The 25,774-nt window shown below is 41.0% G+C and overlaps 1 protein-coding gene across 1 annotated transcript in view; it reads left to right on the top strand.

Moving 5' to 3' along the window:
* The first annotated feature begins 22,763 nt into the window (after positions 1–22,763).
* B4GALT1 (beta-1,4-galactosyltransferase 1) overlaps positions 22,764–25,774 on the top strand; it is an 82,977-nt gene continuing 79,966 nt past the window's right edge. Inside the window, exon 1 of the mRNA XM_074281605.1 lies at positions 22,764–23,326. Coding sequence (XP_074137706.1) covers positions 22,960–23,326 — 367 coding nt within the window. The 5' untranslated portion in view covers positions 22,764–22,959. The remainder of the gene's footprint in view (positions 23,327–25,774) is intronic.

Genomic DNA, 25,774 nt, shown 5'->3' with positions numbered 1-25,774 from the left:
TTACAGTATAACCTAGATACAATATATGTGTGCAAATCCCATTTTCTTGTTGCATATTAAGTATTAGATTCCGAAGGTGTAAGTAACCTGGGTAGATAGACAGTAGTGCTAACAATTTACATTCACTTCCCAGTGTTCCATCTCTGGGTGTAGTTATTTCTGTCCATCATTGATCAGCTGGAAGTGAGTTGGATCTTCTTTATGTTGAAGATTTCCACTTCCATCAGAATACATCTTCATACAACATTGAAGTGTATAGAGATCTTCTGGTTCTATTCATTTCACTCAACATCAGTTGATGTAAGTCTCTCCAAGCCTCTCTGTATTCCTCCTGCTGGTCATTTCTTACAGAGCAATAATATTCCATAACCTTCATATACCATAATTTACCCAACCATTCTCCAATTGATGGACATCCATTCAACTTCCAGTTTCTAGCCAATATGAAAAAAGCTGCCACAAACATTTTGGCACATACAGGTCCCTTTCCCCTCCTCAGTATTTCTTTGGGATATAAGCCCAATAGCAGCAATGCTGGGTCAAAGGGTATGCGCAGTTTGATAACTTTTTGGGCATAGTTCCAAATTGCTGTCCAGAATGGCTGGATTCTTTCACAACTCCACCAACAATGTATTAGTGTCCCAGTTTTCCCACATCCCCTCCAACATTCATCATTATTTGTTCCTGTCATCTTAGCCAATCTGACAGGTGTGTAGTGGTATCTCAGAGTTGTCTTAACTTGCATTTCTCTGATCAGTAGTGATTTGGAACACTCTTTCATGTGAGTGGATATAATTTCAATTTCATCATCTGAGAATTGTCTGTTCATATCCTTTGACCATTTATCAATTGGAGAATGGTTTGATTTCTTATAAATTAGGGTCAGTTCTCTATATATTTTGGAAATGAGACCTTTGTCAGAACCTTTAACTGTAAAAATATTTTCCCAATTTGTTACTTCCTTAAGGGATAATTTATAGTAAATATGGATGACCTTTATGTCATTGGAAAAAATGAATTTTAAAAACTATCTTTACATGGATTTGGAAAAATAAAATTTTTTTGAGCAAAAATAAATGTTACTTCCATTCTAAACAGAACAAGCAAACAGTTGCAATTGGAAAATATTCTCTCAGAGAACATCAATGGCTAAGGCAAGACTTCTAACTCCAGTTTATGTATAGATTAAGCTTATTTAAATTTCAAGGAACTGAAAATTCCCACTTTCCTCAAGGGATCAAACTAGTTCATTTGCTGCTAGAACATCTCCTAGTGAATGAAGTCCTAGGTGGGATTACTAAAGAGAAAAGAGAAGTGAGATTGTAGAAGTATTTATTCTTCCCTGCCAGCAACTCTCTAATGTCTCATTGTCTACATAAGATTTGCACATCTCTCTATGCCCCTGTAACTGAAGTGATTTACTCCCATTCTTGTTTCTCTTTTTTCACCAAGCCTAGAGCTTGATCTTTTGTGCTTATATTTTCTTTGTCTTTTAATTATACCTTTTATAATAAAACCCTCAAAGCTGAAGTTTGTTATGTGCTTGGGACCATTCCCTTCCCAACTTCACACTCTTTCAGTCTTCCTTTTTCTCCTTTCTCTGTCCCTGTTTCTTTGTTGAAATGAATGTATTTTTTATTCTACTACTACTACTACTACTACTACTACTACTACTACTACTACTACTACCTCTCTCTCTCTTTCTCTCTCTCTTTCTCTCTCTCTTTCTCTTTCTCTCTCTCCTTCTCTCTCCTCTCTCTCTCTCTCTCTCTCTCTCTCTCTCTCTCTCTCTCTCTCTCTCTCTCCTCTCTCTCTCCTCTCTCTCTCTCTGCCTCTCTCTCTCTCTCTCTCTCTCTCTCCTCTCTCTCTCTGCCTCTCTCTCTCTCTCTCTCTCTCTCTCTCTCTCTCTCTCTCTCTCTCTCTCTCTCTCTCTCTCTCTCTCTCTCTCTGCCTCTCTCTCTCTTTCTCTTTCTCTCTCTCTCTCTCTCTCTCTCTCTCTCTCTCTCTCTCCTCTCTCTCTCTACCACTCTCTCTCTCTCTCTCTCTCTCTCTCTCTCTCTCTCTCTCTCTCTCTCTCTCTCTCTCTCTCTCTCTCTCTCTGCCTCTCTCTCTCTCTCTCTCTCTCTCTCTCTTTCTCTCTTTCTTTCTCTCTCTCCCTTTCTCTCTCTTTCTCTGTATGTGTGTTCAACCTTCCTTTTTCTGGTTTAGATGACTGAGATTGTAAGATGCCAGTTCTCAACTCTTTTTTCTCTGTTTTTCCCCTCCCCCTTCTTTTGTGTATTCCTTTTTCCTTTCTTTTTTTTTCCTCTCTTAAAACCAACAAAACAGAACAAAACCTCACCTATGTCGTGTATTTGTCTTATTTAATTCTCTCCTTTACGTTTGAAAACATTAGAATATTAGTGGGACATACTTGTCTCTTTTTCCTCCATTAAAATATAAACACATCGTTCACTTCTTTTTAATTTATCTTGACTTGTGTTTGTAATTCAAAGTTCCTGCTCAGTTCTGATCTTTTCATCAGAATGTTCTGTTCTACTGAAAGTTTACCTCTCTTCCCCTTCCCCCATGATTATTCAGTCTTGCAAAATGTTGTTATTGGTTATATCTTTGTTTTTTTTTTAATTTTGCAATATTGTATTACAAGATTTTTTCTTCTCTGTAATGGTTACTCCCAAGTCTTATGTAATTCCAAGAATAATTCTTTGATACCTGAATTCTATTTGACTATTTTCAATGTATTTGTTCTTTGATTTAAAAGCTCTGAATTTTAGTTAGGGTTTTGTTTTAAGTTTGAGATTTTCTTTGATGTTTTAAGTTTGAGATTTCTTTCAGGAGATAATTGGTAGATTTTTTTCTATTTTCATTTTCCCCATTTGTTCCAATAGGTATGGAACAATTATATCTGGAAGTATAATGTCCATTCTGACCTAAGATGGTGATATGTTTGAACCTTGAGAAACACAGATCCCCTACAAAAATCCCAGAAAGCGCTAAAATTGTACCAGAAGAAACATTCATGACAAAAATTAAGAAAAATGGCTATAAATTCTAATAACTTGGGATGGAAAATGTTAGTCACATCCAGAGAAAGGACTATGGAGACTGAATGTGGATCAAAGTATAATATTTTCATCTTTTTGTTTCTTTCTTTCTTGTGTTTTTTTTTCCCTTTTGGTCTGATTTTTCTTGCCCAACATGACAAATATGGAAATATGTTTAAAAGCATTGCATATATTTAAGCTATATTAGATCACTTGCTGTTTTAGGGATAGGGGAAGGAAGGAAGGGAAGGGAGGGAAGGAGAAAATTTTAGAACACAAAGTTTTACAGAAATGAATGTTGAAAATTATCTTTACATGTATTTGGAAAAAGGAAGGAAGGAAGGAAGGAAGGAAGGAAGGAAGGAAGGAAGGAAGGAAGGAAGGAAGGAAGGAAGGAATGAAGGAAGGAAGGAAGGAAGGAAGGAAGGAGAGGGGGGGAGGGAGGAGGGAGGAAGGAGGGAGGAAAGAAAGAAGAACTATAGGCTCTCCCATCTAGCTCCACAAGAAAACTGCTAGAAATCTAAGGGGGTTCTGAGCAGAAATGAACCACACTAATAGGAGATATTATGCAAGCAGTCTGGACCTACAAGATCTAGAAACAAAGTAGAATCCAGTTCAGGGCCCATTTAGCCCTACTTAGACATCCCACAGGAAACAGGGATACCCTAGGGCCCTGAAAGAATAGGAGCACTCTGTATGATTAGCAGTTAGGCCATAATAGAAGCACTGACAGATCAACAACTCCTGGGAAGCATCTAAGGTCTTGTGGGTGCTTGCTACCAGCATGATCAACAACTAATTGATGCTTGTCAGGGACCCAACAGGGAGTAGTATTCAGCCTTTTCTGAGTTCAGGATAAAGCTAGGAGAAGGAGACTGAGGAAAACTTGAGGCCAAAAACCAAGTTGATTCATCTGGAGACTGAATCCAAACTAAGGAATTCCTGAAGAGGATGGGGGCTAGTCTACTCCTTCCTTCCAGGACCAAGTAGGACCACCTACCCCATTCAAGAAAATAGGAGGAAGAAGAGTTTGACCCAAGCACAAATTCCAATCCAGAAAAATGAAGTTAACTTGTAGTGTTTTAATCTTTGTCTTTCTTCTAACATACCTTGTTGTTTTAGGAAATCATTGGAAACCTGTTTGCTCCATTCTATTTTTTCCCCTGAGGCAATTGGGGTTAAGTGACTTGCCCAGGGTCACACAGCTAGGAAAGGTTAAGTGTCTGAGACCAGATTTGAACTCAGGTCCTCCTGAATTCAGGGCTGGTGCTCTATCCACTGCACCACCTAGCTGCCCCTCCTCTATTCTATTTTAATGGATTCTACTACATAGGTTAGAGTTTATCCTTTTTTATACTAAATTACTTATTTCCCTTTCAATTTTTTTCCTCCTACACTCCTATTTATCTTTTTTTTTTTTAACATATTTCCACATTTATCATGCTGCATAAGAAAAAGCAGATGAATAAGAAAATAAAAACCAAGTAAGCAAACAAACAAACAAACAAACAATAAAACAATAAAAAAAGTGAAAATACTATGTCAGTCCCCATAGTCTTCTCTCTGGATGCAGATGGTTCTTTTCATCACAAATCTACTGAAACTCTCATTTAATTTCTAATTTCGTTTTTTTTCCTCTTAGCTTCTTCAGCTATGTTTGTAAGTGCTTATGACCAAATCTTTAAAATTTTTTTTTTTTGCTTTTTAAAAAATGAGCTTCTGCTCATAGTTGTTGTAAGTTTACTGTCTTTTGAATTAACCACTTGAACTTCTCTCAATTTCATTTGATTTGTTTTTTTTCTTCTGTTTGAGAGGATGAATGAATTCCAACAAAAGATCATATTCTTGGCCCTAATGAAGATCAAAATCTCCCTGTAGAATTATTATGTACTGACAGCTGTGCTATACTAGCACCCACAGTTTTCTTGTATAATTTGGAGGTTAAGCTATAAATGTCATCTCCCAAGGCTATCTTGTATAAACAGGATGGCCATGACCACCAGTTGATTTGCTGTCTAACGTTATTAGCATAGTAAGTATTTCTTGTTTAGGGCCCTTTTCCATAAAAGGTCCCACTTTCCCCCTTTGTTAACTGCAAGCTCATTAGGAATTTTGCCAGCTTGCTAAGAGACATAAAGCTTTCCCTCTTGTTCTGGAGATGGTTTCAGTCTGTGAATTCATTCTGGATGACCTTCTATTTTTTTGACTTATTGGACCTCATCATGTTTACTTATATTTTCAGCCTCATTTCCTGGTTTGGGATTTCACACTTCGTGTGTCCTCTTAGATGGTTGGGTGGGCTTTATTTGATTCTGTCTCCTCTGCAGTCTGGATACCTCTGCTCTAGTTGGTAAAGATAGGATGACAGATATTAGACTCCATCTTTTGTCTTAATCCCTGGCTTCTGTCCCAGTCTCAGAGTGGTCCATGGTGGGTTTTGGCCCTGGCTGGAATCTCATCTTCTCCATGAATGATTCCTAATCAGGAGATGGTTCTACCCAGCATTTTGGCCCTGACAGGCCCCAGAGGCTTGCTTAAGATAACTTTGGCCACCAGCCTCTAGTAATAGTCTCCTAACACTAAAACCTAAGTTTCCTATTTTGTTCCCGTTGCTCTGAAGAGCTCAGTTATTCCCTATTTTCTTGCATATCAATCCATGGTTGCTGGTTCTGTTCTCACTTCTATTCTGATAAGACAAAGTTAGGATCTGGCTTTAGATTTCCATTTATAGACCTCATAATTTTTAGTACTCTTACTCAGTTTATGTGCTTCTTTGACTTTTCATGCTGGAAATCAGTTCTTTACAATTTCCTGTTTGGCTTTAATCCATTGTAGTGTATTGCACTGCAGTGATTTCTAGAATAAAGTTATCCAAGCACAATTTTATAGCCATTTAAAATCTTGCGTATTCATTGCCTGTAATTTGTTTAGGTTTGGACCTGAACTAATGTGGTAACAGTAAGGAAAAGTCAAAAGGAATGAATGTGAAAAGTATTGTGAAAGAGAATTGGCAGGAATCAGTGACTAATTGGATATAGGGTATGAAGAAGACAGATGAGTTCAAGATGATTTCAATAAGATGACTTAATCCGGCTGATAAAAAGGATCATACCATTAGGAAAAACAAGGAAATCAGATGGAAGAGACAATTTGAAAGAAATGGTTAGTTTTCTTTTAGATGTGCTGATTAGATAACCTCTTAGAGTGCCTACAAGCCTCTTTAATAAGGCTATCGAGGGATCTCTAGGAGGTAGAAAGGAGTAGTACAATGCTATTACTATATACAATGTTCTCCTGGTTCTATTCATTTCACTTTGCATCAATTCATGGAAGTCTTTCCAGGTTTTTCTGAAATCTGCCTGCTCATCATTTCTTATAGTACAATAATTACATTTATATATCACAGCTTGTTCAGCTCTCCCCTACTTGTTGAGCATCCCCTCAATTTCCAATTCTTTGCCACCATAAAAGGGCTTTTATAAATATTTTTTTTGTGCATAAAGGTCCTTTTCCCTTTTTTATTATCTCTTTGGGTTACAGACCTTGTAATGATACTACTGGATCAAAGGATATGCATAATTTTATCATTCTATAAGTATATCAGAGAAGATTGTTTTTTCAAGAAACCTTCAGGAGTGTCAAATAAAAGGGGGAGGGGAAGAATAAGTTCTTACTTTGTACCTACTAAGTATTAGGAATGATGCTAAGCACTTTACAAATATTATCTCATTTGGTTCTGACCACAACACCATCATATAAGTGCTGTTAATTTTTTTCTTTTTAAAAAAATAATAGCTTTTTATTTTTCAAAATACATACAAAGTTAGTTTTCAACATTCACCCTTGCAAAATCTTGTATTCTAAAATTTTCTCCCTTTCTCCCCTAGAGAAAAAATAATCCAAACATAGGTTAAAGATGTGCAATTCTTCTAAACATATTTCCACATTTATCATATTGCACAAGAAAAATTAGCTCAAAAAGGAAAAATTAGAAAGAAAAAAAATAAATAATAACAACAAAAAGGTAAAAATACTATATTGTAATCCACATTCAATCCCCTTAGTATAGCTCTCTTCATCATAAGACTATTGGAATTGCTCTAAATCTATAAATTCTCCATCTTATGCTTGAGGAAACTGAGGCAAATATAAGTTAAATGAGTTGGCTATGGTCACATAACTAATAAATGTCTGAGATTAGATTTGATCTCAAATCTTCTTGACTGTAAACCCAGCATTCTCTGCACTGAGCAAAGAGATCAAGGAGAATAAGGCAATTGTGAAATAACTCTGTGAAAGTACTTTATCAACTTCAAAATTTTATATAAATATTAGTTATTAGAAAATAATAATAGTGCTAAAGTTCCTTGGATATTGTTATTGGTATCCTGTTTTTTCCTAGAGAATTTTGGAATTCCAAAGTCCTCAAAGAGGGGCAGCTAGGTGACGCAGTAGATGAAGTCAGGAGGACCTGAGTTCAAATCAGATCTCAGACACTTAGCACTTCCTAGTTGTGTGACCCTGGGCAAGTCACTTAACCCCAACTGCCTCTCAAAAATAAATAAATGAAACGAAGTTCTCAAAGGCCTTCTAGCCTAAGGCCATTTGCCCAGGAGAATTCTGATATGCCCATCAAAGGGATCAAAATTCTACAGGAGGTTAGAAATTCAAATAAAGTGAAAATAAAATCTAGGAGGAGGGAGGTTGAGGGTGGATAAAAGAATACTTGGCAAAAACAAACTAATTAATGAATAACTAAAATAGATAAATAAAAGAAAAACCCAACAAATATTTGGCAGTTAAGCTGACTCTTAAAGTATGACTATGGTTTCAGCAAGTGAAAGTGAGGAAAGAGTACAGATTCCAGAAACCTCATTAGTAAAAAAAGACTTGGAGGTGGAAAAACATTCACAGGCTTCAATTTGGGTGGGGAATTGTTAATGATTTAATGATGTCTCTTCTAATAGCATTGGAAAGTCTCAGCCAATTTCTTTTTATCTTCACCCCCTGTTCCCTCACTGCTCATTTTTCATTCTGAAAGTATAAGATGCCAAAAAACAATGATGGACATCACTCAGGCTTTCAGTAAAGGTTGATATAAGCCTAAAACAGACATTTTAGGTATGCAGGAAAATTCTTGTGTCCTTGATCTTAATCTAGCCTTTCTCATCTCAATTCACTTCTGCTTTGGAGCAAATACCTCAGACTCAATGGTAGACCCACATAGAAAGCAGGCACCAGAAAAAATCCAGACAGGACAACACAATCAGATCCTATTTCATCAGCTCGTGCCAAATATTATTTAAATGTGATTTTTTTCAGACAGACACAAATTGCTTATCTGATAAACCCAGATGATCTAACAGGAGAGTATTTATCAAGCTGGAGAAAGACATGAAAAAAGGACTTTCACAAAAGCCTATTCATAGCAAATCTGCATTCTCCTCCTGTGAGACATATGAAGCTACTCCAACTACTCCAACTTCTTTTTCATAAATGGCTCAGAAATTGGATTTTTTAAGATAAAAAATAAAATTATTATCAAGCAGAAGATACATACATAGCACAAAATCATGTTATAAAAGCAATCCAATTCATTCTCCACACACTTGCCAAATTGATATTTCTAAAGCACATGCCTGAAACTTCATTTCCTTGTACAAGAAACTTCAGTAAGTTCCTACTTTCTTTTAGATAAAATGCAAATTATCTAACGTTTAAAGTCCTTCAACAATTTGGCTCCAGGATGATTTTGTATCACTTCCTGTCAAGAATTCTATATTCCAGCCCAGCCTGCCTAGTTGGTATTCCATAAACAAGACATCCCAGCTTTCATGTTTTTCATTTGGACAGTTTCCTCATGCCTAGAAAAAATGCTCTCCCTTTTCACCCCCATCTCTTTGAACCCTCAGTTTTTTACAAAACTCAGCTCTGGTGCACCTCTTTTTTTGATTAGTTCACTTTTTTTTTGTTTTGTACATATCCTGCATTTGCTTATTATGTTTACATGTTATATCTCATTTCTACTCCCCAGCCCCATGCAAGGGGCCGACACATAACAGATGCTTAATAAATGCTTGCTTGATTAGAAAATGATCTGAGGAAACCATCCTTGATAGGACAAAGAAGCTATCTCTTTAAATAGAGTTTACACAGCCTTTTTTTTTTTTTTTTCCATTTGTTGGCAAAGCTATCAAGCAGATGTTCTCCCAAAGATGTTATACATAAAAGAAATTACTTAAAGGAAAGTCATACTCTAGAGTATATTCATATAAAGGTAACTGGGTGGTATAGTAGATAGAGTGCCTGTTCTAAGTCAGGAAGACTATATGTCTGAGTTCAAACCTGACCTCAGGTTCTTACTAGCAATGCGATCCTGGACAAGTCGATTAACCCTGTTTGCCTCAGTTTTCTCATCTGTAAAATGAGCTGGAGAAGGAAATGGTAAACCACTCCAGTACCTTTGTCTAGAAAACCCCAAATGGGGTCATGAAGTGATGGACAGGACTGAAACAACAACTGAACAAGGACCTATTATGAGACAAGCATTGTGCTAAGTGCTGGGTCGGTATGAAAAAAAGAAGCTACTCAGTCAAGTTTAGGGAAATACAATGGTGGGGAAACTCAGAGAATCCCAGGCTCAGTTGGCAATAAGCAGGCAACCCCTATGCTCTAAAAAGAGAATGATAGGACTTTTGAAAACCTACATTCCCTCATGGGGGTCTGGAGGAACACTATTTAGATTCTGTCTCTTTCAAATGGGGCCCCAGAGAGGCTACAGCTCTGTAAAAATTGAAACAGACTGTCCAGCTGTCTTGCTTCTTGGGTCATAATGACCCTGCAAACCTATATTTCTGGAGCTCTCTGTCTATTAAGAGCGGACTGAGCGGAGCCTTTGGCAGACATCAAAGTTTGGTCAGAATAAGTGACTTAGATTTTTGGAGCTGCAGATTCCCCCCCACCCCCCACCCACAAAAGCAGTTGCTTATCAATTAGGTAGCTACTGAACAAATGGCTCAGGGTCATACAATCACCTTTTGTCTAGAGTTGAAGATTATAAATTAAGCAATTCCACATGGGATCTTCTAAAATGGGTGGGACATTAGAGACTTTAGTTGTTAGATAGAAACAATACATTCAAAATGACATGTAGGTCCCTCTGCTAATAGCATTTTTCTTAAACAGATGGACAGCTTTGCTAGAGAATGAGATCTCCAGTCCAGGACTTGGAAACCTTCCTCCCCTGTTAGTCCAACGGGCCTATGTCTATAAGAATCTAGCTCCTGAGGAAGTCATTTTGCTTCCAGAGAGGAACATGAAGATAGTCTTCATGGCTATAATCTGGGGAATAGAGGAAGGAGGATTCTGGCAAATCCAGAATGCAGTTCAATGGCTGAGCTCTAGGACCAGTATATTTTTAAAAAGCATTGAGGATGGATATAGTATTACTTTCTAAAACTTTTTCCAGGACACTTTGGTGCCTCTGAGGAAGAAAATATTGTGTCATGTACAGTGTACATCTTTAATTATAATGAAACTTAAATTCAGAAAGTCATTCCCTAGGAGAGAGAGAGAGTGACCACAAGTTAGAGGAGGAAGTGGAGATTTAAGTAAGAGAGAGTACCTATTTACCCTTTGTTAATTGGTCCCATAGCCTTTCTGTTTTTATGTGTTTCTACCAGTGAGTTAGGGGAAGGGCGATTAGGAACAGGAAACCTCATGAGAAAAACTCCAGCGTTCCAAACAGGAAGAAAAGTTGGGTCTAAGAGGGGTATCTTTGGGGGAAATGTGGTAGCAAGACTTCTATCTGATTCTGTGGTTTTAGTCTTTTGTCTCTCTAGAGCTAAAGGAAGTGCCTTGTACAAAACTTGCACATAGTTGGGTCTTCATTCCAGAGAATAGAGAAAACTCACCTGAGAACAAATTGTGAAAACTGGCTGATTTGGCCTTGCCAAAATGGTTCTAAAACCAGAATGATGGGTCTTAGAAGTGGATCCTAGAAGGGTAGACACATCAGAAATACTGTCAAATCTAATCCAATGACTGATGCTGAGTGAATTGAGCAGAATCAAGAGAACACTATACATACTAATGATTCCTGAGGGCCTTCAAGTCCTACAATAGTCTTATGATGTCTCAGAGAATCCAATGATTCCTGAGGGCTTTCAAGTTCTACAATAGTCTTATCATGTCTCAGAGAATGCAATGATTCCTGAGGGTTTTTCAAGTCCAACAGTTTTTGATGTCCATGAGTCAAACGCCATAACTGCCAGGTTCTTTCAGTGGTGGGCACAGTCAGCAATGGAACCACCCAATGTTTCTTGGGTCTTCTCCTTCGTTTCAAGGAGAAAGTGCTCCGTCTTTCTTTGATGGGCAAGGCTAATAAGGCTCGTTGGCACCCATCTGATTCCTTCTCCATCTGTGGAGATACAAGCAAACACTTTCCCCCAAGTAGTTAACCTATCTGGTCCCTTCCATTCACCACTTTCTGGGTCTCAACATCACCAGGCTCACACTGGACACTGCTCCTCCAGTGGGTTATAAAACCTGTCTGCCAAAGCCAGTGCATCTTTGTCAAAAATTTAAAATTTAAAAATTAATGTTATAGAGAACTAAATTTAGAAGTTCTCTAGGATTACACGTGGCTCCCCCTTTCTTTTGTTTTTGGAGGAGTGTCTTAATATCTCTGTTTCTTCTCTCTACTATTGCTTGCCCTTGAGGATTAAAGGATATGCCCCCGTGGTATGTAAAATCTTATACTGTGCACAAAAGTGTGCAAAATGTTTAGACGTATATGCAGGTCCATTGTCTGTTTTTATTGCTTGTGGTACACCCATAATTGCAAATGCTTGTATAAGGAATTCAGTGACCACTCGGGCTGTCTCTTTTGCTGCTAGTATTGCAAATGTGTATCCTGAAAAGGTGTCTACCACGACGTGGATAAAAGATAGACGACCAAAAGACTTATAATGGGTTACATTCCATTCCCTGTGGCAAAACTGTCTATTCATATCTTTTATAAGGCTCAGCTAAGTTAATGCTGGGCACTGAAAAGGCAAATCTTTTCATATCCTCCTTATCTAGAGGGATAGAATAGAAACAATCCTTAATGTCTATAACCCACAGAGGCCATTTTCTAGGCAACTGAGTAGGAGATGGAAGTCCAGGTTGAAGAGTTCCCATGGTTTCCATCTGTTCATTTACCTTTCTTAAATCAGTCAACATCCTCCATTTTCCAGATTTCTTTTTTACAACAAATACTGGGGAATTCCAAGGACTTAGAGAAGGTTGTAAGTGTCCTTGGTCAAGTTGTTCCTGTACTATGTCTAGTAAGGCCTGAATTTTATCGCTACCTAAGGGCCACTGTTCTATCCACACTGGTGTATCAGTTTTCCATTGGATAGGAACAGGTGAAAGTGTTGGCAGGCCTTCAACAGCAGCCTTGACTAAAAAAACAAAGTACTCATTTTTAACCCTAATTGTTGTAAAATGTCTCTTCCCCACAGATTGATGGGGATTTTTTCAACAATAAAAGAAGTCCTACAATAGTCTTATCATGTCTCAGAGAATCCAATGATTCCTGAGGGCTTTCAAGTTCTACAATAGTCTTATCATGTCTCAGAGAGTCCAATGACTCCTGAGGGCTTTCAAGTTCTACAATTTGCTCAAATGCTGTTATGGAGTAATTAATCTGTACTGAAGCATCTGCATAAGAACCTACACCTGTTAGTAGATCACAGGTGATTGAAGTATTAACTCCACTTTGACTATTTTGTTGGGCTTGAATTCTACAGAGCTCACTATCTTCAGAAAACCACAACAAGTTTTGTCCAGGTTCTAAGCACACCTTTGCAATGATTTTCCAGTCACTAGGAGTTAAGGCTTCATAAGCCAAATTGTGTATTAACATCTTAACATAATCTGATGTAGCCCCAAAGAGAGTGCAAGCTTTTTTCAGGCCTTTAAGGACATCCATATTAAAAGGAGCATATTTTCTACTTTCTTGGCCTGCAGAATTATGCTGTTGAATCATGGGAAAAATTTGAAGTTTGAAATCATTATCTATTTTTTTTCCATTTTGGATAGCTTCAATAAGCCCTTTTTGTAATCTAGTTATAGGGGTTGGTGATTGCTGGGGGGGGAAGTGCTGATATATCACCCCCCTTCCCACTACTCCTCCTCCCTCTGTCCCTGAAGGTGGAGTTGATGTGGGCTGATCAATAATCTGCTCTGTAGGAGGGGTTGAAATTTCTTCAGGATAATCAGAGTCAACACACCCTAATTCCTCATTCAAATCCCCTTGCCCTCCGTCAAGGTCTTGAGTTTGCTTATTTTTTATCTTTTGTTCCTCACACTTCCTCCTCTGTTCAGTTTTAGAACTTTTTCTTCTCCTATAACTTGCATGATAGCTTAAGTCTAATTGAATCACGTTGTATATATAAAATATCTCTGCATTTTTTGCGTAAAATTCTTTCATTTCAAGTCCCACTAGCTTCCAGTTTTCTACAGTTAGTTTTTCTTCCTTTAAGAACCAAGGGGATGAGCAATTCAATGAATCTAAGGGACTATCCATTTGTGGGCTGGTTACAAGTAAACTCTTCTCGTCAATTATCTTAATTATATCCTCTATAGGATTACTACTAGGGAGGCTGAAGCAGGAACATGGGCTGTGTCTGGGTCAGCTGAGGCAGAGGGAATGTCTGTACCTAACACCTACCCCATCTCAGCTACTAGAGATTGCTGGTTTAGTCCTTAACAAGGTAAGTTCCTTATTTCTATTAGAATATTCACTTAATCTCCTGGTCACCTGAGGACTTCAGTAGAAGTAAGGTGCCGGCCCCACATTTGGATGCCAAAATGCTGGAACTCTGTTTTCCCAGAAATCAGCTGGAGTCAGGATCACTAAACGTCTTTATTCTTGATCTTTTATGTTCAAGGTCGGGGGTTAGGTCTAGCAATCTCACACACACCTTCTTCCCTCAAATGTCAGGAGAGACTGACTCAGCGTCAGTGTCTCAATTTCCTCTTCCTCCTCCTACTCCTCCCACACACGTCACTTCTTCCTCTTTGTCCCACCAATCAAGTCAGCACAGAATAGCTGGGGAGGGTCAACCTTCAAACAAGTTAATAGGGAACTGTCCAATTGGCAATTGGTCTCACGTGCTTCATTATCCAAGTGCATTGCTCAGTTCTAGCCCTTTACAATGTGATGATCAACCTTGATGTCCAATAGACTGGGGATGGAAAATGTCATCTGAATTCAGAGAGAGAGCTATGGAGACTGAATATGTATCAAAGCATAACATTTTCACTTTTTGTTTGTTTTCTTTTCCTTTCTCATGACTTTTCCCCTTTTGCTCTGATTTTTCTTGCACAACATGACAAATATGGAAAAGTTTAATAGGATTGAGCTACAAACAAGTTACTTCATCTACATCAATTCCTCTAGGAAGTCTGAGAGATATTTTTCCATCCTCAGATTCCTCATTGCATTTAGGATTCTAGATTTCTTCTGTCACATAGGACTACATATTTAAAACTTGAAGAGACCTCAGCATCCATCTAATCCAACCCTTTCATTTTACAGAAGGAAACTTAGGTAAGATGATATTTTATATGCATATCACTTGGAAGTGGATATCTTCAACAAAGAGAATCTAATTCAGATCCAATTGATCAATGATGGGCAGAATTAGCTACACCCAGAGAAGGAACACTGGGAAATGAGTGTAAACTGTTTGCATTTTTGTTTTTCTTCCCAGATTATTTTTACCTTCTGAATCTAATTCTTCCTGTGCAACAAGAAATTCGGTTCTGCACACATATACTGTATCTAGGATATACTATAACACATTTAACATGTATGGGACTGCCTGCCATCTAGGGGAGGGGGTGGAGGGAAGGAGGGAAAATTCGGAATAGAAGTGAATGCAAGGTATAATGTTGTAAAAAAAATTACCCATGAATATGTACTGTCAAAAAAAGTTATAATTATAAAATTAATTTTAAAATGTGTAAATAAAAATATGCATATCACTTATGTCAATGTTTAAGTGATGGGAATAAAAATAGAAAGAAAGAAAAAAGTGAGTAAGTGATTTACTTAATTTCGATTGGTTCCTTCCCTTTTATTTCATTGTTTCTTCCTTTGCATTTATCTCATGTTTTTCAAAATGGTTTATTTTATATTTCTCTGTCTCTTTCTGTATGTCTCTGTCTCAGTCTCTGTCTCTCTCTCACACACACAAAGACTTTCCTAATCTCTCTTCATTCTAGTGCCTTCTCTGTTAATTAGTGCAGTGCTTAATAAGAAACAAATGCTTAATAAATGTTTGTTGATTAAAGTCACTTTATCTATCAGTGCTTTAGGCCACTCTCTGCTACTATAAATTTCAGTGATGATGCCAATTTACATGGGAAATTTCCTTATCTGAGAGCTCCCTAACTCAAAGAAAGCACAGGTCTGATTTTCATTCCTATTCTATTCAGAATGTATCACTTCTTCCAATTGGAAGCTAACTTAAGTCTCTTCCCACTCCATACATTCTCCATTTACTATTTCAAAGTGATTTGCCCAAAATACAGATTTGACCTTGTCTCTTCTCTATTCAATAAAATTCAATATTTCCCTATTACCTCTAAAATCAAAACATAAATCTTTCTGTTAGTTTTTTAAAGTCTTTTACAACCTAGCCCCAACCAAGCTTCTACAATAGAGTTTCTTCAACTTTTTTCACTTGTGACTTTTATATTTATTTTATTTATGATAAATCTTTATGCAGTCCTGGGTACATAAATCAAACATTTGCTGATAACAAATCATAATTTTGTGGCCAACAATTTAAGAAGAGTTCTACATTACCTTTCTTTTCCTGCATGCTATGAGCTAGCCAAACCATCCTTCTTGCTATTCCTAAAACATAATACTTCATCTCCTGTGCTTTTTCTCTGGCTATTCCCCATGTCCCTTTCCTTTGCTTCTTAAGATCCCTTGTTTTCTTCAAAACCATATCCAAATGCTATTTTTAATATAAAGTCTTTCCTGATTCCCTCCAGTTGATAACACTATTCCTCAACTTACCTTACATTTTTTTTGTGTGTGTGCATACATACATATGTATTTCCTATATGTAAGCTGAGAATACTGTTTATCAGATAGAAAGAACTTAATAAAAGCTCGTGAATTGATGCTGCTAAGCCATCTTTGATGTTTAATGTTTATTCATCAAAAATTCAAATGAAATACTTCTTGAAATCAGTCAATAAATATTTGTTAAATATTTACAATGTACCAGGCATTATGCTATGAGCTGAAGATACATAGAAAAACAAAAGACAATCAATCCTTGACCTTGAGGAACTCACAACTATATGCAGGATAATTGGAAAGAATCATCTGAGGAAAGGTATTAGAATTAAGAGAAAGTGGGAAAGTCTTTTTTAGAAGATGGGATTTTTTATGGGAATCGAGAATAGCCAGGAAAGCCAGAAAGCAAGGCTGAGAAAGAAGAACATTCCAGGCATAGGGGAACAGTTAGTGAAAATATCAGGAGTTGGGAGATGGAGTGCCATGCTTTAGCAACAAAGAGTATGCTCAGTTTATACTTAAAGCATGTTCCTTAACCATGCTGAGTTTAAACTCAGGCTTCTAGACTAAGAGCATCAGGAAGATAGTGCCCTGGAGAGTAGTAAGGAAATTAGGAGGGAGGAGGGTTTGAGAGGAAAAATTATGAGTTCACTTTTGGACATGCTGAATTTGAACTGTCTACATCAGTGGGTCTCAAACTTTTGTTCTCAATATCTTCATATTACTAAAATCATTGAGGATTATATCATCATTATATTATACATATTATGTAAATATAACATATATCACATGAATATTATAAAATTTTAAATATATTTATGATATTAGAAATAAAAACGAATTTGAATTTGTTTAATTTGTTAGAAGGCTTTCAGAGATCCCTAGGACCTGGACTCTGGACTACACTTTGAGAACTACTGGTCTACAGGACACCTAGCTCTAGATGCCTAATAATCAGTTGAAGATGTGAGACTGGAGGCAGGCAGAGAGGTTACAGTTGGATAAGTAGTTGTGAGAATGAGCATAGGGATGATAATGGAATCCACTGGCGCAAAAAAGATCACCAAAAGATTTAGCATGAAGGGAGAATAGAAAAAAGCCCAGGACAGAGTCCTGTGGGATAGCTAAAGATTTAGATAAAATCCAACAAAAGAGATTGAGAAAGAGTGGTCAAATAGGTAGAAGAACCAGAAAAGAATGGTTTCCTGAAAATTCAGAGAGGAGATGGTATCATAGAAAAGACTGTGATTGGAAGGTTCCATTAAGGACAAAAAGGGTGAGAATTGAGAAAAGATTATTGGATTTGACAATTAAGACATTACTGATAACTTTGAAATGAGTAGCTTTGCTTGATAAGGTTGGAAGCCCAATTGCATAGTGTGAGAGGAGAGAAAACAGAAATACCCATGGTAGTTAAAAAAAGCTTAGCCATAGAAGGCAGGAAAGAGGGCAGATGTTAGAAGGGTTAGATGGGTCAAATGAAGGTCTTTTAAGGACAGGGGAAACACGGGCAATAGAGACGTAGCCAGTGGAGAGGGAAAGATTGAAGTATAAGATGGCTCAGTTTTTGAATAAAATGTGGGGCAAGATTTTTAACTGGGTGAGGTTAGGGGAAGCAATGAGGACTTTGAGGAGAGATGAAAAGTTTTGGAAGAGCTGCTAAGGGGAGTGGGATTGTGAGTTAACTAGGGAGATACAAATAGGTTGCCTAACACGTGAGGATCCAAATGATGTTCTATAACTTAAATTTCTGATGGATCCAGTCAGGATGGTTGCATGATTTTCTCCACCTCTATTTAGAAGCATGAATGTAGGCACAAAGATAGTAATTGATGGTATAATCCAAGACTGAGATTTGGAAGGATATATTATGAGGGAGACAAAAGACTCAAGAGAAGAGGATATTGTAAGATGGAATATGTATGTTCCTGGTTCACCAAGGAGTCTAGAAAAAGGAGGAGAGTATAGTTGGTTTAGGAATAATGGCCTAGTTGACAACTGAGGGGATAAGGGATTTGAGGTGATGCAATAGTTGAAAAGAAGAGTTTTTGATTTAGTAAGACAGAAAGAAATGCTAACAGATTGTGATCAAATAAGAGAATTTCAGAGGTCAAGAAGATGAAGCAGGTGGTACATTTGTGAATGATGGCCATTTCAAGGATCACATACCTTTGTGTGTGGCTGATATGGAGTGGAAGAGTTTTTATGAAAAGCTTGTGGAAAAACGTAAGCCGAGTAAGTAAGTTGAGCAACTAGGAACCTCCTTCAGGAAGTTTTCCCTGTTTTTTTTCTTCTTTCCCTTCACCCTTCTTTCAGTCTTCTGATATTTTGCTCGCACCATTGGTATGATATCCTTGTTTATTGATGTACTCTAGAGCAATATATATCTGTCATTTTTCTCTTTTAGACTATATGCTCCAAAAGAGCAGGAAAACTTTTTTTATCTAAGATTTGCAAACTTATTATTGCCTATTATGGGTTCTGTGTTTGTGTGTATGTGTATGTGTATGTATAGTAGTAGTAATAATTTAATCAATCAATATTTGAGCTGAATTATAACTATAGTTGAATCATTTTTTAAAAAAATAAGTTAAAAAACTCCAAGAGAAAACAAAGGAACAGCGAGGTGTCATAGTGAATAGTATATCCACTCTGAAATCAGGAGTGACTTGAGTTCAAAATCCAACTCAGACAGTTACTAGCTGTGTGACCCTGGGCAAGTTAGTCAATCCCCATTGCCTCAAAACAAAACACTCAAACACAAAAGGCTGCACTAATAAGACATCCACCAGGTGGTGCTAATAATCATGTAAGAGAAGCAATCCCTAGTCTTATTTGGCTTTGTGTCTACTCATTAGCAACAGGATTAGGGATCTTTATTAATGTTGTTGGCACTTTTGTGTGTGGCCTTCTATGAGCTTACTCAGGAGTACTTTGAAGGTCTTAGCCCAGAGCTCTTGCTACAATGGAAATAGTGAAAGAAATTAAAGTAATAACACACGAAGCCATAAAGGCCGTTTCCAAGGGCTCTTCTAATTTCCTCAGCCTTTTCCAAAACCTGAAGAGTATTAGAGAAAAAAAATTCATAAGAAAGGCTTACAGAGAGCAAGGAAGCAATACAAATTTGGAAGGAATGGGTTTTTAGCTAAAGGTTCTAAATCTCTAACCTGTATAGTTTAGAGAAATAATTATGGAAGAAATTATCGAGAAGTTGCACAGCTAAGAAATCAACAATATTATAACGATCTAAATTTAAACTGACAAGTGATTTTAGCTCCTTTCTTCTTTCCATAATTTCTTTATATCCTGAGCACTTAGCACATGCCCAGCACATTTGTTGTTGTTCAGTCATGCTCTACTCTTCTTGACCATATTTGGGGTTGTTGGGGTTTTTTTTAGAGTGGTTTGCCATTTCCTTCTCCAGCAAGCTTTAAAGATAAGGAAATTGAGGCAAACAAAACTGACTTACTTGACTGGATCCGCAAACCTAGGCTGGATTTGAATTCAGGAAGATGAGTCTTGCTGACTAGATTGGGTACTCACCTAGCTGCCCCTGCCAGGCACACATACAGTAAGAAGCAGTTAATAAATGCTCTTAGATTGAATCTAAGAACAATACAGGTAAATGGTGGGAAAGAACTGGACTTGTCTGGATAGAAGAAAACTACTTTGAGAGAATGGATAGAAGGATTTGGAAAAGAAATGACTCAGTAGCATAATCCTTTTTATTGTCAACTGTCCATTGAAAGATAAATTTAATAAAAACAAAAACAGTCATCCATAACAAGAAGTAATGGTTCAAGCAAATTAAATTCACAGAGCACCTCTCCCTTTCCTGGTAGAGAGGAGGCCCCAGAGGGATAATTAAACCAGGGTTTAAGCTATTTACAATCCTAGAAGAGGGAAGGATTAAGTTCTTTATGCTACAGTCATCAATATTAAAACTTCCAAGATAAAGTGCGTTTTTTAAAATAAGGATTTTCTGTTAGCTGGCTCAACACAACTAAGAATTTTGGCTTTGGACCGTCTCTATGCATACACACATGCATATAAACATGCACTTAAACATGCTTACAAAAATAGACATGTTATACACACACACACAAAGTGTCCAAAAGTCTGAAGGTACAGTATTCTGTTTTAACTGCACTAAGACTTTGGGACATGTATATGGAAGACATTGGAGATGAATAATTTAGGATGGATAAAATTATTTGCTTTCTTTTCCTTTTCCATAATTGTGACAACAAATTCATTATTTTTAAAGTCATATCAGGAACTCTCTAATCTACGTGAAGATACCTAAAACTTTCTTGAACCTCAGTATTTTCAGATCCAGCATCTTCAGTTGGAGGTTTTAGGGAAAGATCTCTTGACTACTTTTTGCTCTGGCCATCTTATCATGCTCAGACCAGGTTTCTCTCCCTTCCCCCATAAGGACACATTTTAGGGTCTAGCTGGTTTCTAAGGCAACCTTGCTTTTTCAGTCCAAAGTGGAGAGCTTTTTGCATAGTGGCTGGGACTGTGACAGAGAACAACTAAACCCCAGAGACTGGAACTGTCTGTTATTCATCTGAATCAGAGCTGCTCCCCACCTGGGGGTGGGAGGGAAGGGGAGAGGCAGGGACTGGTGTTTGCCTCCAAGAAACTTAAACAAAAGGAATTTAGAGGATTCCTTCTGCTTTCTTTCCCAGCCCTTCCTTCCTCGACTTTTAAAAAAGCACATCAAAACTCTGGAGATTCATTTGAAAAGTTTTATAGGGAATATGTAGGCCCTGAGATCATCTAGCTGTAGGACCAACTATCCACTGGGAAGCCTGAAGGGGACCAAACGCGGTGGGGGCATTTCCCCAGTTCTCTGCAGAGACTTATAAGCATTCTTCCCGGCGAACATCCGATGGGAGAGAGGAAGTCCCCAGCTTCAGGTCCAGTCTTCGCAGTCTTGAGAAACTGATCAAACGGGTTTGTAAGCCTGAAAGCGGTATGTAAATGCTACCAATGTAACCACACTCCTTCCCCCCTCACTTCGGAGAGTTTCCCCAGGTTAATGATCCCCGCGGGCCGGCGGAACTCGCCCTTCCTGCCTGGACCAGGGGATGATCTTCCTGCCGGCGTGTTTCCTGGGGATCCGGGCCGGCCTAAGTTTACTTTGCTTTTTCCCTGTAGGACCCAAACCCTGTACGAGCGAGGAACTAGCGGCCCGCTGGAGTGGCCTTGAGCACGGCTCTGGCCGGCTGACACGGGACGGCCTCACTGCTGCTTCCTAGCCAGGGGCCCCTCCTTCTGCTTCCCCTGTGCGGCTCGGCCCCAACTCTCTCCCCCTCGGGTTAGCCGCCTCCTTCCTCTCCCCGCCCAGGCCGGAGAGGAAGGAAACTCATGGAGCTCAGGCCGGCTTTTTTCACTTTAGGGAAGGCACTCTGCCTCGGAAGAGGCTGCTATAGGCGGGCGGGAGGAGGGACAGGGGCCAGTGGAGAGGAGGGGGGGAGAGCACAGGAGCCCTAAAAAGCGGCTGCCAAGGTTCAAGCCCGAGCCCGCCCGCCGCGCCGGGCCGCTGAAGTTGCACCTGGGCTCCCCTAGCACCATCCGGCGAGGACGACGTAGCGCCTAGGAGACAATAAGAAAGCAAAAGCGGGACTGGCGGGGGAAGCGCCGAGCCGGGAGGCAGGGGCAGCGGAGTTGCCCAGTTCTAACGGGACCAGATGAGTGACCCGCGGGGCACGTACGCACACACACCCCGCCCTCACTCTAGAGCAGCGCCCAGCCAAGCACATCCACTGGCACGCACAGCTTCCTCTTCTCTCTGGCAAGCCCTCTCCCGTCTCACACCTACATTAAGTCAAGTGTCTCCTTACCCCCAAGTCCTTAAGGTGATTTTCCTAAAGCGCCGACCACGTCAAACCCCTCCCCCCCCCCAGCTCAAAACACTCCTGTGCCTGCTCTGTCCCCTCGAGGCTCCAGTCTAAACTCCTCAGTGGAAGTTCGCGTTCTTCACAATCTCCCCTCCCCCTCTCCCAAATCTTCTCTCCTCTCCTCTGTGGGGTCCTCTACGGAAGCTTTCCGGGGCCCGTTAGTGCCCGCGCCTTCCTCCTGTTGATCATAGCCGATTTATCCTGCACCGTTCTCGTCTGTGTTCGAGGGTGAGCTCCTCGAAATCTGGGCTCGGCTATTGCTTTTGTCAGCAAACGTGTCAAGTACTTCACTGCCGGGGGATGCGGACCTGAAAAAGACAGCCCCTGCTCTAAAGGAACTCAAGGGGGAGACACCCCGTAAACGGCCGGGACAAGCTAGATGCACACGGGACAAAACTGTAACAATCACCGGGGCCCAAGCCCTCCACCCCGACCACGTTCAGCACCTCGCCGGGCAAATAGCAGGTGTTTAATAAATGTTTATTGACCGGCGCTCGCAGCCCAGGCATCCACCCACGCCTCCGGTAGCACTAGGAGCTGCAGAGACAGAGCCCCGCTCCATTGCAGGTTTTACTTGGGAAGAGGTGGGGAACAGAAGGCCTCCCGAACCGTCCCCTCCCAAGCTCCGCCCCCAGCTGGGCCCCGCCCTCCCCAGCCGCTCTAGTTCCTCGCCGCCTCTTCTCTGCCCCCTCCTCCAGAGGAAGCGCCCGGCTCTGGAGTAGTCTCGCCCCTCCCCCGCGGCTCCTCCTCCTCCCTCCTCTCGGGTCCTCGCGGGGCCCCGGCCTCAGAGAGCGGGAACCTCCTCCCGAGCGAGCCTGGCGGCCGCGGCGCTCCCGCCCCTCCTGGCCAGCCCTCGCCGGCGGCTCCAAGCTGCCCACCCCGCTTTTAAGAAGGGGGGAGGGGAGGGGGTCGCGTCAGGATGAAGGAGCAGCTGCTCGGGAGCATGGCCATGCCGGGCAAGTCCCTGCAGAAGGCTTGCCGGTTGCTCGTGGTTTTCTGCGCCCTGCATCTCCTTGTCACGCTCTTCTACTACTTGTCGGGCCGGGATTTCGACGTCCTGCAGCTCTTCTCCAAGCACCAGCAGAGCCAGGAGGGGCGCAGCGCTGTGCCCATGACCATGACGGAGGTCGCCAGGGAGGCGCTGGCAACCTCGGCCGCGGCGGTTCTGGAGAAGCCGGCCGAAGACCAAGCGCCGCTGCCCGAGGAGGCCACGGAGACCACGGAGACTGGGCCGCCCAGCAAACTGGGGCTGCTGCCCAGCTGCCCGGACCCCTCGCCGCTGCTGGGTAAGCGCCTCCTCCCCGCCCTCCTCCGCCGTTCTCCTCGGGACTCGCAGCCTCTCTCTCCTTTCCTCACGCCGAGCGGCGAGCCGGAAAGCGGCCGCCCCAGCTGCAAGGGGCCGTCGGGGGAAAGTCCCGGCGAGGGCGTGGAGACCGGCGCGCTGGGAGAGGCCAGGGAGGCTGTTAGTCCCGGGCTCCGCCTGGCCTGACCCGGCGGGCTCGGCTCGCCGAGGCTGGACCGAAAGGAGGCTCTGCCCGCGGTCTGGGGGCGGGCGGGGCGTGTGTGTGAGGGCGTGCGCGTGATCGGGGCAATGTGCAGATCGCCCCGCGCTCCGGCCGCGGAGCTCTCCCCTAGCCTTGTTTTCTGCCCATCCCTCTTCTATTCCGTTGGCCCTCGGGCTTTTCTCGCGTGTGTGCGTGAGAGAGACAGGGACAGAGACGGAAAGTATTTTCCCCACATAACTTTAATCCTAGCTGCAAAACTCCATCCTATAGTCTGGGCGCCCATGTCGCCCGTTCCTGCCTCCGCGGGCGGATTTCTCGGTGTGTGTCCGACAGACATCAGTGAATGTGAGGGCACAACTTAACTCCTGCCTGCAGGGCTTCCCTGCCCTTCCCCGGTTGGTGGGAGTGGGACCCAGACAGCGCGCGCGGGCACGGGTGTTGGAGGCGATGCTCACACAAGTTTCGCGTGTTCGCGCGTGGTTCTGGGGAGTGGAGGTTGGCAGTGTAGACAGACACCTCCTTCGGTTCTGGCTTCCGCGGTAGAACCCGTTTTCCTCCCACCGAGTTTCTTTTCCGTCTGTTTCTTGAGTTCCGTCTGTTAAGTGTGACCGTCCCAAGGCTGCTGGGTCAGGGTTTTTACATTTTTTTTTCAGTCGGTTTTTGGTGTTTTTTGTTTTTGCTATTGTTTTGCCTACTCTCAAAAATACCAGGGCCCTTCCCAAGGACAGTAAATCAAACATCGGGACTGTAGTAGTAAAGCTCTGCCGGTGTGGCTGGGACGTCTCTCCGTCTCTGTCTTTCTGTCTTCCCCCTTTCTCTCCGCCCTCAGTCTCTGTCTTCTCTCCCTCTCCCACTCTAATTCTTCTTTTTCTTCTTCTTCCTCCTCCTCTTCTTTTTCTTCTTCTTCCTCCTCTTCTTCTTCCTCTTCTTCTTCTTCCTCCTCTTCTTCTTCCTCTCCCTCTTCCTCCTCTTCCTCCTCCTCCTCTCTTTCTTCCACCTCTTCTTCTTCCTCCTCTTCTTCTTCCTCTTCTTCTTCTTCCTCCTCTTCTTCTTCCTCTTCTTCTTCCTCTCCCTCTTCCTCCTCTTCCTCCTCCTCCTCTTTCTTCCACCTCTTCTTCTTCTTCCTCCTCTTCTTCTTCCTCTTCTTCTTCTTCCTCCTCTTCTTCTTCCTCTCCCTCTTCCTCCTCTTCCTCCTCCTCCTCTCTTTCTTCCACCTCTTCTTCTTCTTCCTCCTCCTCTCTTCCACCTCTTCTTCTTCCTCCTCTTCTTCCTCTTCTTCTTCCTCCTCCTCTTCTTCCTCTCCCTCTTCCTTCTCTTCCTCCTCCTCCTCCTCCTCTTCCTCCTCCTCGTTCTCTTCCTCCTCCTCCTCCTCCTCCTCCTCCTCCTCCTCTCCCTCCTCACCTCTTTTCTAGTGTGTCTTTCTCATCCCCCTCTCCTAAACCTTTTAAGGAGGAAGGAAAAGTGTCTCAGAGACCTTGAGCTGATTTCTTTTAAGGGAACTCCAGAAGTCCGCGCTAGATAGAAGTCTGAATCACCTGGACACTAATGTTTGTGCAGAAATTGCAGAGAAAGCAGTTGAAATTCTTTCGATTTAACTAGACTTTTCATTGATTGCCCCTAAGAAAAAGAGTGGTTCAGTAAAGGGGATTTGCTTGGCTGTGTCTTCTTGCAGTTTTCATTTTCTCTAGCCCAATTAAAAAAAAAAAAAGTTTTTTGAGAGTTTCAAGGGCATCTTATGAGCCACATTCCAAAAAATCTTCCGGAAACTTGTTACTTCGTAATAGGTTTCCAGAAAGCTGTTGCTCAACTTTTTTTTTTTTTTTTTTTCCCCCTGTAATCACTGTGATACTTTTCTGTGTGTTTAGGGAAGATCCTGGCCTGATTATTTTACATAGGCGAGTGGCGTATACGACTTGCCCTACCCTCCTTTGCTTAACATTCTTGCCTGTGAGTTTGGGCCAGTCACCCCATGGATCTCAATTTCTCCATCATTAAATTTAGAAATAAAAATACCTCCCTGGGATGTTGACAATCTATTGAGAACGTTAGAACCCTATGGAAATGTCAGCTGTTGTTTTGGTAAAGAGAGGTTGTCTTCAGACTTAATTGAAAACTTTAGAACTTAATTACTCGATCTGCCTAAAGCTTAAAACAGACAAACAAACAAATCCATACAATCAGATATTTCCTTACAATCAGGTATTTCTCTCCTGCCACTGAATTCCAGTC

Source organism: Sminthopsis crassicaudata, chromosome 1 (assembly GCF_048593235.1).
Source record: "Sminthopsis crassicaudata isolate SCR6 chromosome 1, ASM4859323v1, whole genome shotgun sequence".
NCBI classification, from domain to species: domain Eukaryota; kingdom Metazoa; phylum Chordata; class Mammalia; order Dasyuromorphia; family Dasyuridae; genus Sminthopsis; species Sminthopsis crassicaudata.
Note: the sequence above shows the minus strand (reverse complement) of the source record. Positions and strands in the feature narration are given on the sequence as shown.